This window comes from Pecten maximus, chromosome 5 (genome assembly GCF_902652985.1).
Source record: "Pecten maximus chromosome 5, xPecMax1.1, whole genome shotgun sequence".
In the NCBI taxonomy this organism is placed as follows: domain Eukaryota; kingdom Metazoa; phylum Mollusca; class Bivalvia; order Pectinida; family Pectinidae; genus Pecten; species Pecten maximus.
Genome location: NC_047019.1, coordinates 13,905,499 through 13,919,199, shown reverse-complemented (window position 1 = coordinate 13,919,199; position 13,701 = coordinate 13,905,499). Strand labels below are relative to the sequence as shown.

General features: G+C 34.9%; 2 protein-coding genes across 2 annotated transcripts in view; one reads left to right on the top strand and one right to left on the bottom strand.

Annotated features, from left to right (window-relative positions):
• The window catches only part of LOC117327232 (CTP synthase 1-like), a 30,270-nt gene that overhangs the window by 5,140 nt on the left and 11,429 nt on the right, over positions 1 to 13,701 (top strand). Inside the window, exons 2-9 of the mRNA XM_033884124.1 lie at positions 2,989 to 3,206; positions 3,866 to 4,036; positions 9,061 to 9,161; positions 9,786 to 9,905; positions 10,519 to 10,602; positions 10,852 to 10,932; positions 11,505 to 11,662; positions 12,947 to 13,079. Of these exons, the coding sequence (XP_033740015.1) occupies positions 3,041 to 3,206; positions 3,866 to 4,036; positions 9,061 to 9,161; positions 9,786 to 9,905; positions 10,519 to 10,602; positions 10,852 to 10,932; positions 11,505 to 11,662; positions 12,947 to 13,079 (1,014 nt within the window). The 5' untranslated portion in view covers positions 2,989 to 3,040. The remainder of the gene's footprint in view (positions 1 to 2,988; positions 3,207 to 3,865; positions 4,037 to 9,060; positions 9,162 to 9,785; positions 9,906 to 10,518; positions 10,603 to 10,851; positions 10,933 to 11,504; positions 11,663 to 12,946; positions 13,080 to 13,701) is intronic.
• LOC117327233 lies at positions 791 to 1,863 on the bottom strand. Its single transcript, XM_033884125.1, has 2 exons — positions 1,516 to 1,863; positions 791 to 1,360 (listed from the first exon to the last, which is right to left on the bottom strand). Exons 1-2 carry the CDS (start codon positions 1,694 to 1,696, stop codon positions 1,089 to 1,091), a joined length of 453 nt encoding a protein of 150 aa, XP_033740016.1. The 5' UTR covers positions 1,697 to 1,863; the 3' UTR covers positions 791 to 1,088.

Genomic DNA, 13,701 nt, shown 5'->3' with positions numbered 1-13,701 from the left:
GTTGCATTTACCTTCTCCTGTTACATTTGGTGTCCAACCATATACCCACCAAGATGGTGTAAGGTCTTGTGTGTGTCTTCAGGGTCAAAGACATTGTTGAAGGAGGGACTGCAGCGGAATTTGACCAGGCTAAATGCCAATGGCCAGGTATAAAAAAAGCTCATATCAAACGGTTAGAGTGTGAGGTTACAGTTCAGAGGTCCAGCTTTCAAAGCCTGGTCTGGTCATTTGTTAAATTTTTCATGAAAATAGTTTACCAATTATGATTTCATTAATCATTACACTGGCACGTACCATATATACTATTCAAATCAGACTTGCCCACTTTTAGAACAACTAAGAAAAACCTCATTTAGAACAGTATCAGTCCTAGTGTTGGGAAATCGGTTGAAAATAATAATCGATCATCGGTTGGAATCGGATACCCTATTCGATCCGATAATCGGTGAAATAATCGGTTTACTTTTCCAATGCATTTATAACTTTAATATCTTTAAAATTCCATTGAATATTAGTAACTTAGCATGGAAATAAACTGTTTTCAGTTATCTGCCTTTGTTTACTTTATTTTGTGTTGTATGTGTACTGTATGCTTCACCCCCCTCTGTAGTATGTGAAACATAATAAAGTCTCTAATATGTTAATGCCACTTTATGAATCACTTAACCAGTTCCTTTAAGCACTATAGAAAAGGGGTGTTCCAACTTGATATGTTTTTGGGATTTGAGGATTTCTCAAAATAATTTTAATTACTAGATCATGAGGACACATCAATCACAAAAAGCTACAATCAAGAAAAACAATATTTTTATTAACAATGAAAACAGCTTAATTGAGCTATTAAACTGATAAACAATAACAATTTAGTATTTATAACAGAGCAATAACTAAACATTCTTGACTAGACAATTGACAGTTTTTGACATTTTTGACACACCATTTTTTTGACTAGAAAATAATAGTAAACAATAACTAAACATTCTTGACTAGACAATTGACAGTTTTTGACACTTTTGACACACCATTTTTTTGACTAGAAAATAATAGTAAACATTTATTGAACATGTATACGAACAAGGGTGAAAAACTCACAAATGCAAATACAATACATGCACTCGGATCTCCCTGGAAATTATTGTTTTTAATGTCTGTTGATATATTGCATCATCGACCCGTCCTCTCCGTTCTTGACTCAATACAGTATTTGATCCTGATACAACATCACATCTTTTGACAAATGCAGCCGATATTGTTGGTTGAACTAATTTTGTTTCAACTTTGTCTGATCGCGATTGTGTGGAATTTCCCGACGGTAATTTGTGTTCCCCGTCAATATGGGCTCTGAAATTCGTAGTATTTCCTGAAAACGACGGAAGAAAACATTAAGTTGATACTTGTTCAAAGATAATAAATATACAACTGACAAGCGTTCTAAACGGCTGATACAATTTTGAGTTTACAAATGAAACACATGTTACGTCTGCCGTACGAGTTTGTTAGCTTGGTAGAACTTACCTGTATTTCTGTAAATCTTGCGGCATAGACGGCAAACAGCTTGCGTTGTATCCAAATTCTTTTTTGATGGTGGTTCATTATCATTAATTTTATAAAATCCGAAGAATTTCCAAACATCTGATTTCGTTATGGAGCCTGGGTTTGGGTATATTTCCCTTAGATTTTCTTCAGCGGCCGCCATCTTTGTACATTGTTTGACGGGCGCGTTCGATTACATATACTGAGGTTCGTTCGTTTCGGTACCTTTTTATATTTGCCGATGATCGATTGTTGATGTTTGCCATCGATCATCGGCATCGAGATGCTATAAACGATCGCTAATCGATCTTTACCGATCATCGTCCCAACACTAATCAGTCCATCACAAAAAAAAATAATTTACACCTTTTGAAACCAATATCAGAAGGAGTCTTAGGGTCTCTAGCTACAGTTGTCATGTATAGCAGTTTGTTCTAGGCAGTCATATTAAAGAATTCAAATTTAATTGTACATCGCGGATATATCCTTGCATTAATTATAATAGCAGTGATATTTAATCATCTTCTACAAAACTGGAAGAATACATACATGGACTGTTTGTGGATAACATTCAATGAATATTAATAAGGATGACTTCATCATGAAAGTAGCACACCTACAAGGTATAACCAAGGATATATATATATATATGTGTTAACTAGAACTAGACAATTCTATTGTAACACTGAAGCTTTATATTACAGAAGTTTACCAGGTTTTTGTTATTGTGGTCTGTCGAGGATGAATTTAATGGTCTTCGCAATAAAACTGGCAGACCTTATATAATTACAATATTAAAGGAACATGAAACCTAAAGTGTGACCCTTTTTACAAACGTAACATCAAAGTTTGCCACCGCTGCAGCGACTTCATTCCATGAAGGGATTTTGATCAAACCTTACAGTTTTAATATGTTAAGGACCATAATATCTCAAACAAGTTTTAGGGTTGGGTCAAGGTGACCTGAACTATTTTTAGAAAATCCAAGTCGGTGTTCTAGGGACTCTATATTCCTTGAGGAATTTGGATAAAAATTAGCCCAATTACAAAAGACCATAATATCGGACAAGTTTCAGGGTTTATTGGCTCGAGGTCACTGTTACTATTAATAGAAAATCCTTGTAATCACTCTAGGGACTTCATTCCTTGAGGAATGTTGATCAAACTTCACACAATTACAAAATGCCATCATTGATAGCTCGAACAAGTTCAAGTTTCAGGGTTGTTGTGTCAAGGTCAGGGTCAGTCACCATTAATATTTTTAGAAAATCCTTTGTCAGCACTTACGACTTCATTCCTTGAGTAAATCGGATCAAACCATGATTAGCGGGGGTTGGTATACGTATACGTAATGTAGGGGACATGCATGTATTGCTTTAATATGATTGTTTGCTTTAATGTCATGTATGTAACTAAAGAACTTAAAAAAAAAAATTTCAATTTATTTTTCTGCAGATATTGCTAAATCACACTGGCGAGCCTTATAAGGAAAGCAGTAGGAGAAAGCATGAAGTACATACTAGTGACTGGTGGGGTCATTAGTGGCATCGGCAAAGGTGTCATCGCCAGCAGTCTAGGGGTCATCCTCAAGTCATGTGGCATCAGAGTCACCTCTATCAAAATCGACCCCTACATCAACATTGATGCTGGCACATTCTCACCTTATGAACATGGTAAGTCACATTTACATCAAATTTGGTTCTTTTATTTTATGGTCTCTGTAAATTATGATAGCTGGAATGAACATCTAGCTGATGTAAATTTGATAAAGCTATCTGCTAGACAAGGTTGGTTTCTCTGATGTCATCTGTTAAGTGACATGAACCCCCTGATAAACAAATTAGATCTGTCAAGCTGTCCCAATTGGATTTTCCATCTTATCATTTTTTTCTGGTCTTTCTTGTCATTTCTTTCTTGTCTTTCCATCTTGTTTCTTTCTTGTCTTTCCATCTTATCCTTTCTTTGTCTTTCCATCTTATCCTTTCATTGTCTTTCCATCTTAATATTATTTCTAGCTTGTCTTTCCATCTTATTATTTCTAGCTTTCTTGTCTTTCAATTTTATCCTTTCTTGTCTTTCCATCTTATTCTTTTATGGTGTTTCCATGCATCTTATCATTCATATCTTTCTTTTTTTCCCATCTTATCATTCTTTCTTGTCTTTCCATCTGTGTTTTGTTTTCATCTCTTGGTGTCACTCTCCCAGCCCACGTGTGAGGACTTGTCCCTACATTTAACAATCCATTTTTAAAATGCTCCAGTTAAATATAAACACAATTATAGATATATGTAACAGTAAAAATGTTTTTTGCTTACTGGTTCTTACATTGCAGGAGAGGTGTTTGTGTTGGACGATGGTGGTGAGGTAGATCTAGATCTTGGTAATTACGAACGTTTCATGGATATCAAACTTCATCGTGACAACAACATCACCACAGGAAAAATATATCAACATGTTATAAATAGGGAAAGAAGAGGAGACTACCTAGGAAAGACTGTCCAAGGTAAGGAATTCAGTAATTATTGGTGAATGGATGTCCAGATTCTTAAGCCAAGGGTCATGATCCAAGTAGTTATATCATATCTCTTGGCTAGCGAAGATGATGTGGGTTATGTGACAGTCAGTTATTTTTGTGTAGATAAATCAAGGGGCCTGTTCTGCTGTTAATGTGATTGGACCTATTAAAGTTAGATCTAATGGTTGTCAAAGTGTCAAGGTCATGGCAAGAGGTGAAAGGTCATGAATGTCTAAAGAAGTTACAGGAGGGAGCCAGGTCTTTCAGAATTCTAAATTTTGATTAAAAGATTCCTGTTGTTCCTAAGCTGTGCATGTTAAGTTTTGAGAAGATACAGAAGAATAGAATTGTTGAAGTACCATTTGGCATCCATGTTGGATTTTGACTGTAGAATTTCATCTCTATTTCTCAAGAATTGATAAATGGACCTTTCTCAGAAATGACATCATGTAGATTTCCCATTATCCTTTAATTATATGATACACACATGTACATGCAATTGTTATGTTTGTTCAGTTTTGAGGCTGAAGGAAATATCAGAAAAAAACCCACTACTTTCCCAAATCTCTTAATATTTGAAGTAGGCGTATTCCTACTTCAGTCAATAGGTCCAATGAAAATTTCAAATGCAGCAAAAATATTACAAATGTTACCAGACAATTTATTTCTGCATGTATGGCTGTCTGATCACTGAATAGCTTTCTAGCTGGGTAGGTGCATGTAATTATGCAGTTTTCCATGGCAGGTGTAATTATGCATGAAGTCATTTTATGATTTGTCTAATAGACATTTAGATACAGAATGTTCTCACATCTTTGCATATACATATATGTAAGATACATTTGTCCCATGTGAAACACCCATGTGGGATTAATAGAATCTTTCACCCCCTTGGGGATGAGACAGGGAATCTCAACCCGAGGGGAAGATTCTTAAGTTGCCAAACACGAGGCTTGCTGCAGTGTTTGACAGCTTAATTATCTAACCCTGAGTCCTTTTTAACTGCATTGCTAAAACAATGAGTCCCATAATATTGAATATATCTAGATATTCTGTGAGTCCCATCAAAATTCTAGGAGTAAATTAAAGGACTCGCATGAGGATTGATCAAAATAATTTAAAATAATTTGTAATCCCATAAAGCACATTTATGTAAACTTAAGGTTTATATATTTACAGTTGCATTTTAATTTGTTACATGTATATCATTATTATTGTATATCTTATAAACTTATAGGACCATTTCTTAAAAATGTTTTTTTTTTGACATAAACATTCTTTTCTGGGAAAATCATGATCTCACATTTCAACAAAATGTATGTGAGTATATTCAGGATATAAACATTTTCTGGTAGTGTTGATTACAACATGTCTTTTTTCTTTGTTTGTCAACAACCTATTTTGTTTTCATTTTGATTAAAAAATGAAATTCACATGTTAAGACAGCCATGATGTACCGTATGTAAAATACATACAAATTAGGTGAGGGCTTTTAACTAAGTTGTAAGAATATTTGCCTAATCCTTTTTGTCATTTTCAAGGCAATAAAAAATATGTTTAAAAAATTTAAAAATTGGGGAAATTAAGATTCTGGATATCGATGATGTCTCTGCTTGTAGGAATGGCTATATATAACTTCAAATTCCATGTATGATATTACTGGTCCTTTTATATATACAAAACATGTATATATATATATATATATAATTACATAACAATGTATGTCTAGTCTAATTACCATTGGTATAACATCTGGTACTGGTGACTATAAATACACATTTGTGTGTATATAAGTGAAGGATAAAGCAACCACATATTGTGTCTATGTCATTTATACTTGTCACTATAGTTTCTCAGGCTGTTTACAATGTTATTTGTCTAGTTCCTAATTTTAGAACAAAAAAATTACAGCAGGAGTTTCCCAGGGATCCATTCTAGGACCACTATTATTTCTTGTTTACATTAATGAAATTGTTAAGGACATTAACATCACAATTAAACTCTTTGCGGACGATACCACTCTTTATATGATGATAGATAATCCCATAATAACAAATCAGTTGATAAACAACGATTTAGGGAAGATAGATAATTGGGCTAACAATTGGCTGGTAACCTTTAATCCTACTAAAACAGAGTCTTTGGTAGTCAGTAAAAAATCAAACAGGCCAAACCATCCTCCAGTATTAATGAACAATACAGTTGTATCAAACGTAACCTCTCATAAACATCTTGGTGTATATCTTTCTGCTGATTTTAGCTGGACTGAGCACATTAACTATATTCTAGGTAAAACTCCCAAGCGTCTAGGAATACTCAGGAAATTGAAATTCTCTCTCGACAGACACTCTTTACAAACTCTATATACATCTTTTATACGACCAATCTTAGAATATGCTGATGTAGTCTGGGATTCTTTACCACTATATTTAATTGAGAGACTAGAAAATGTTCAAATAGAGGCAGGTTGAATAGTAACGGGGGCTACTAAACTTGTAAATATACAAGTATTATACAACGATCTATGCTGGGAAAAGTTATCAGATAGAAGGAAAAAACATAAAATTATTCAGTTTCACAATATGTTTCACAAAATAACACCAGAATATCTCTGCTCACTTGTTCCTTCTCAACATTCAGATTTGCATAATTACAGAACCAGACAAGGCAATCAATTATTAACTGTTCATTCTAAATCAAATTATTATAAAACATCCTTTTTACCTTCAACAATCGAACTTTGGAATTCTATTATGAGGAAACCCAGACTTGTCAAATGAAGAAAATGAAATAATAATTGAAGCTGTACAGAATTTTATATTACATTCCAAAAGGTTCGACTAAATATTTATGAACTACTTAGCTTCATCGTAATTTATCCACATCCCCATCGACATCATTAATTAACATAAATAATTTACATAATTATATATCCAAGTATTCTATTCTCCAATTAGATTGCTATAACATAGATTTATTTGTATTCCACCACCGTTCATCACTTTTCACCATAATTTACCTTTTTGTCAAAATAATTATTTTTTGTTTATTATTATGAAACAGTATTTGTATCTCGACCACCATACTAATCACCAATATGCCGAAGCTTAGAGGGAAATGGATTAATATAAGCTTTAAGCTTGTTTCTAGATCCCTCACCAATGTACAATTTGCAATGTATATGTACACTTGTATTGGATATAAATAAATATTGTTTAAACTAAAGCCTAGACTTTGTATATACACTATGTAAATGATCACCCAGGCCAATAGCTGTTAAGAATATATTAAAAGATCCCATTAAGATGTGCAACATCTCTGGATTTTAAACCAACAGACATTTCTAACCTGTAAAACACTATAAACGTCTTGCAGAACTGTTATACACTTACCTTTTACATATATCAGATCATGAAGAAATTGTGTGGGGTTCCAACAGAATAATTAATGCATTAAACCTAAAGTAACATTTGGACTACAGCAGACAGCTTAGATATAACATGCAGTGTAGATTGACCACATTATTCCATATGTTTTTAAAGTGTTTAGAAGTAGAGTAAGCTTCAGCTTCAGGGTTTTGCTACAACTTCTCTCTTACCGGTATATCATTGAGAGTCTAGCTAGCATATACAACTTCTCTCTCGTATCGTTGAGGGTCTAGCTAACATATACAGCTTCTCTCTCATATCATTGGGGGTCTAGCTTGCATAAACAGCTTCTCTCATATCGTTGAGGGTCTAGCTAGTATATACAACTTCTCTCATATCATTGGGGGTCTAGCTAGTATATACAACTTCTCTCATATCATTGAGGGCCTAGCTAGTATTATACAACTTCTCTCATATCATTGAGGGCCTAGCTAGTATATACAACTTCTCTCATATCATTGAGGGCCTAGCTAGTATATACAACTTCTCTCATATCATTGAGGGCCTAGCTAGTATATACAACTTCTCTCATATCATTGAGGGCCTAGCTAGTATATACAACTTCTCTCATATCATTGAGGGCCTAGCTAGTATATACAACTTCTCTCATATCATTGAGGGTCTAGCTAGTATATACAACTTCTCTCATATCATTGGGGGTCTAGCTTGCATATACAACTTCTCTCATATCATTGAGGATCTAGCTAGTACATTGTATATACAACTTCTCTCATATCATTGAGGGCCTAGCTAGTATATACAACTTCTCTCATATCATTGAGGGCCTAGCTAGTATATACAACTTCTCACATATCCTTGAGGGCCTAGCTAGTATATACAACTTCTCTCATATCATTGAGGGCCTATAGCTAGCTAGTATATACAACTTCTCTCATATCGTTGAGGGCCTAGCTAGTATATACAACTTCTCTCATATTGTTGAGGGTAGCTAGCTTGCATATACCGCTTCTCTTATATCGTTGAGGGTCTAGCTAGTATATACAACTTCTCTCATATCATTTAGGGTCTAGCTAGTATATACAACTTCTCTCATATCATTGAGGGCCTAGCTAGCATATACAGCTTCTCTCATATCGTTGAGGGCCTAGCTAGCATATACCGCTTCTCTCATATCATTGAGGGCCTAGCTAGTATATACAACTTCTCTCATATCATTGGGGGCCTAGCTAGTATATACAACTTCTCTCATATCATTGGGGGCCTAGCTAGTATATACAACTTCTCTCAACATTTGGGGCCTAGCTTGCATATACAACTTCTCTCATCATTTGGGGCCTAGCTTGCATATACCACTTCTCTCAAATTATTGAAGGTCTAGCTAGCTAGCATATACAGCTTCTCTCATATCATTGAGAGTCTGGTTAGTAAAATTACACTAGTAGTATTGTCATTTACTTTTGTCTATTATCTAAAAACAAAGTAATAAAAAATGTTGATAGTCAGATATGTAATTATATAAGTGGGACCACAGTTACTTTGAGTGGAATATGCCAGTACTGAAAACGATTTTTAACAATCACAATAGATACAGAACATTAATGAGGTGTTCCTGTATTCTTGTAGTTGTGCCCCACATCACAGATGCCATACAGGAATGGGTAGAGAGGGTGGCCAAGATCCCAGTGGATGGTGACAACATGCAACCAGAAGTCTGTATAGTTGAGGTAAGTATACATTTCATAAATTACATGGATGTTATAAATTATTAGTTGTTATTATAAACCTTGTTATTTTACCAAAACATATCCTAACTACTAGATACCAAGATTAAAAGAAAAACTTTTTTTGTTAAAAAAATAAGATATGAAGCATTAGTGTTTTCATTATTATCAATTACAATGTAATGAAAGTCATATTAATGCATTCAGGAAGGCCTGTGTGAAGCAAGGCTACTTTTGTTTGTCATGTTCAGTTGGACTGTAAAAATACTTAGATATCAGTGACACAATACTATAAGAAAAGTTGCTTAATATGCCGAAAATTCAGTTTGTGTTGGACTATAAGTTATCTTGTCAAGTACCACCGGACCAGATACCAGTTGATTAAAACTCGGAAAATCCGAAAATCTATGTCGGTTGTCTGAAGTGTGTTTCTGACAAAATTCAGGATTTTAACACAACACCTGTATTATACAGTGACAGATCTGTCAGCTGTGTGGGTAACACATCAGTCATATTCACATCAATCGTTAAAAGCTTTCATTTCTGTTCACAAATTTTACTTATAAATTTAAAAAATTATGCTACATGAATTTGAGAGTTATGGGCCTTTGTTATTTGTGTTGACAGCTAGGTGGCACTATTGGTGACATAGAAGGTATGCCGTTTATTGAAGGCTTCCGCCAGTTCTTCCAGTTCCGTGTGAAAAGAGAAGACTATTGCCTAGTCCACGTCAGCCTTGTACCACAGGTGAGAACCGTTTATCAGTGTGAGAACTTTAGCTAAAATCTTATTTCAGAATTCTTTTGTGGTAATGTCCTACATTCTAAAAATGTTCTTTTATTGTATTGTATTAACATCCTAGTCAGGTGTTGGATATTTAGTTAATTTGTAATGATAAGCTAACAATGCTTTTGTTACTTATCCTATCCCCAAGTTATACTTTTATACAAGAATAGTGTTTTGTGGAACAGTGCTGATTATCATGTACAAATATACTACATTTATAGCCTAGCTAGTATAGTGTGATGGGTAAGATCGATAGTGTCTTTTAAGTCTCATAACAGACTGGATTTAAGGACGAATAAACTGGCTAATGTGAATGATTTGTATTAAATACCTTGTATCTTTTATATGTAAAATGTTAACTTTTATTTATTTTACAACAATTGTGAAGAAAGCTCTATCAACGTAATATATTAATCATGCTTGTTGGCTTGGTGAGGTGTGAGTGGTCTAAGTGTGGGAGGAAACCGGAGTAATTGAAGAAAAACTGTAATAGGGCAGGCAGGTGACCTTGAGCTGACCTTTTAAATGTGCCACTGAAATAAATGATCAGAATTAAATTGAATTACTAATGCAGCCACAAGCCACTGGTGAACAGAAGTCCAAACCTACCCAGTCGAGTGTGAGGGAGCTACGTGGTCTGGGGCTCAGTCCTGATCTGGTAAGGTTTTACCCAGAAAGTGTCGGTATTTATAGATGAGATCATAAAGTGGAGTAGACATCCAGTCAGAAAAGTTGATAATGGCTTCGGTAAACCAATCAGATATAACAAAATTTTAGTATTAAATTCACCCAATTATCTGAACCAAAAAGAATGTTTATCCTGTAAGCAACATCTGTATGGATTTATAGACGATATCAGATATTGGTGCTTTGCTTGACATGTTTTACTGTTGTATGTATTCGATAGATTGTCTGCCGCTGTCAGAACCCAGTTGAAGACTCGGTGAAGTCCAAAATCTCCCTGTTTTGCCATGTAGAACCCCAACAGGTATGTATGACAGCTATTTAATGTGCATAGAAGTTGGTAAGTTAACGGTCAAAGGTCATGCTTTATCAGTTATGAGTAAAAAGTGCTAATGTATTTCATAAACTTGAGTCTGAACATTTTAACTTAACAATAATTAACTTGAAATTCGGCACCAACTTCTATGTATCTGGTCAAGGATCTGGTAGTGGTAGTGAGGTTAGCTGATTTAAGGGCGGGTGTGGTTGGTGGGTGAGGGGGTTCATGTTTGGTGAGTGTTTATATCTTTGAATTGAAAGTTAAACAATTTGAAAATAGATGGTACGGTAAGCTTTGGATAATTCTAGTAAAATATCTACCTGACAGGTGGACTCCTGGTTTGTCCAACAGGGACCATCAACAGAAGTGATTTAATTCAAACAATAACACATAATAAGATACATTTCCTCCGGCACTCAGCAAGCAAAGAGTTTCCTTATCAGGAGTACTCCCATAGGATGCAAAATATATTTTACTGGAATAACCCTTCATTTGTTAATGGAATTCATATATGTGAAAAATTTATGATTTTTTTCATCGTTAACCTGTATTTCCAGGTGTTTTCCATCCACGATGTATCGTCCATATATCGCGTGCCCATACTCTTACAAGAGCAGGGAGTATCATCCTATCTGATACAGAGGCTGAAGATGGCACAGCTCTCCTCTCCCCACGCTGGTAACATCATGTTCAAGTGGAGGGACCTGGCTGACAGGTATGGTTTTACCTGTTTAGTTATTGTCTTAATAAATCTATCAAGATTTAAAGGAAAAAAAACAAAAAAACGAAGTTTCATTTCCGAATTTAGAAAGATATTCATGTATTACAATTAAATACATGTTTAACTTTAATTTAAATGTTTTAAACTGTTTGATGACTTAATTACATGATTCTCAAGTTTTCCACTCAAGTACATGTATTTAAAAGGAGTACTAAATAAATTGAAATAATGGGTTTGAATTCTAAAATATCAAATGTTTGACCAGAAATCAATTAAAGATGCTACAGTTCACACAGCCTTTGCTCTGCTTGTCACAAAAAATGTTAAAATTGCACCCGCAGTATAGAAACTTTTGGAGGGTGGTTATAGCATTGAGTATTTAACATTGTATGAACATATACCACAGCCTATCCTTGTTTTAAATTGATCATATATTATGTAGTTGGTCTTTGTCGTCGCTCTAACATCTTTAAAGACGAGGTACTCTATATAACACTGGTATCAATGATTTAACTCATTTGCTGAAGGGAAATAAGCTTATTTTGTGTAACATCCAGAATGACGTTTTAACAGCCTCACTCAAATTTTGAAAACATATATAAGTTATGTCATACTCAGAATTGGCTGTTTTATTGAATTTTCCTGGATTGTCACATTGATTAATCCTATATAGTGCACAGACTTTATGATATATTGTATTCCTTGTGGAATCCGTCGGCTGGGTAACACAGAACCATACCGAACTGTTTACACGGACGTTGGATCTCCCACCATCCATATAGACTTTATAATATGTTATTATGAATAATATAACAATATACACATACTTGTTTACCATAGATGTAAGTGTAAAATACCCTTAAATCATGATTGTCTCTAAAATAGGGGATATATTAAAGTATCACTAAAATAAGGTTGTTAACATTATAAATTATATATATGGGAATAATATGTATGGATTTTAAAGAGATAAGAAAAGAATACATGTAAAAATATGTATGGATTTTAAAGAGAAAGGCAATGAAAAAAATTCCTGGAAAAATATATATGGATTTTAAAGAGTAAAGTAAAGAATACCTGTAAAAATATATATGGATTTTAAAGAGAAAAGTAAAGAATACCTGTAAAAATATGTATGGATTTTAAAGAGAAAAGTAAAGAAAAGAATACCTGGAAAAATATGTATGGATTTAAAAGAGAAAAGTAAAGAAAAGAATAACGGAAAAATATGTATGGATTTAAAAGAGAAAAGTATTGATGTGCCTCTTGTATTAACAGGTATGATCGTATGCTGAAGGAGGTAACCATTGCTCTCGTTGGAAAGTACACACGACTAGAGGATGCCTATGCCTCGGTGATAAAGGCCCTGAAACACTCTTCTCTCTCTGTCAGTCACAGACTCAACCTCAGGGTGAGTATAGAGTCCTGAAACTCTTCTCTCTCTGTCAGTCACAGACTCAACCTCAGGGTGAGTATAGAGTCCAGAAACTCTCTCTCTGTCAGTCACAGACTCAACCTCAGGGTGAGTATAGAGTCCTGAAACTCTCTCTGTCAGTCACAGACTCAACCTCAGGGTGAGTAAATAGTCCTGAAACTCTCTCTCTGTCAGTCACAGACTCAACCTCAGGGTGAGTATAGAGTCCTGAAACTCTCTCTGTCAGTCACAGACTTAACCTCAGGGTGAGTATATAGTCCTGAAACTCTCTCTCTGTCAGTCACAGACTCAACCTCAGGGTGAGTATAGAGTCCTGACACTCTCCCTCTGTCAGTCACAGACTCAACCTCAGGGTGAGTATAGAGTCCTGAAACTCTCTCTATCAGTCACAGACTCAACGTCAGGGTGAGTATAGAGTCCTGAAACTCTCTCTGTCAGTCACAGACTCAACCTCAGGGTGAGTATAGAGTCCGGAAACTCTCTCTCTGTCAGTCACAGACTTAACCTCAGGGTGAGTATAGAGTCCTGAAACTCTCTCTGTCAGTCACAGACTCAACCTCAGGGTGAGTATAGAGTCCTTAAACTCTTTCTCTGTCCG

Coding starts and splice junctions, on each gene's coding strand:
- LOC117327233 (XM_033884125.1), bottom strand. CDS start 1,696: ATGGCGGCCGCTGAAGAAAATCTAAGGGAAATATACCCAAACCCAGGC. Junction 1,361..1,515: donor CAAGATTTACAGAAATACAG/GTAAGTTCTACC, acceptor CGTCGTTTTCAG/GAAATACTACGAATTTCAGA.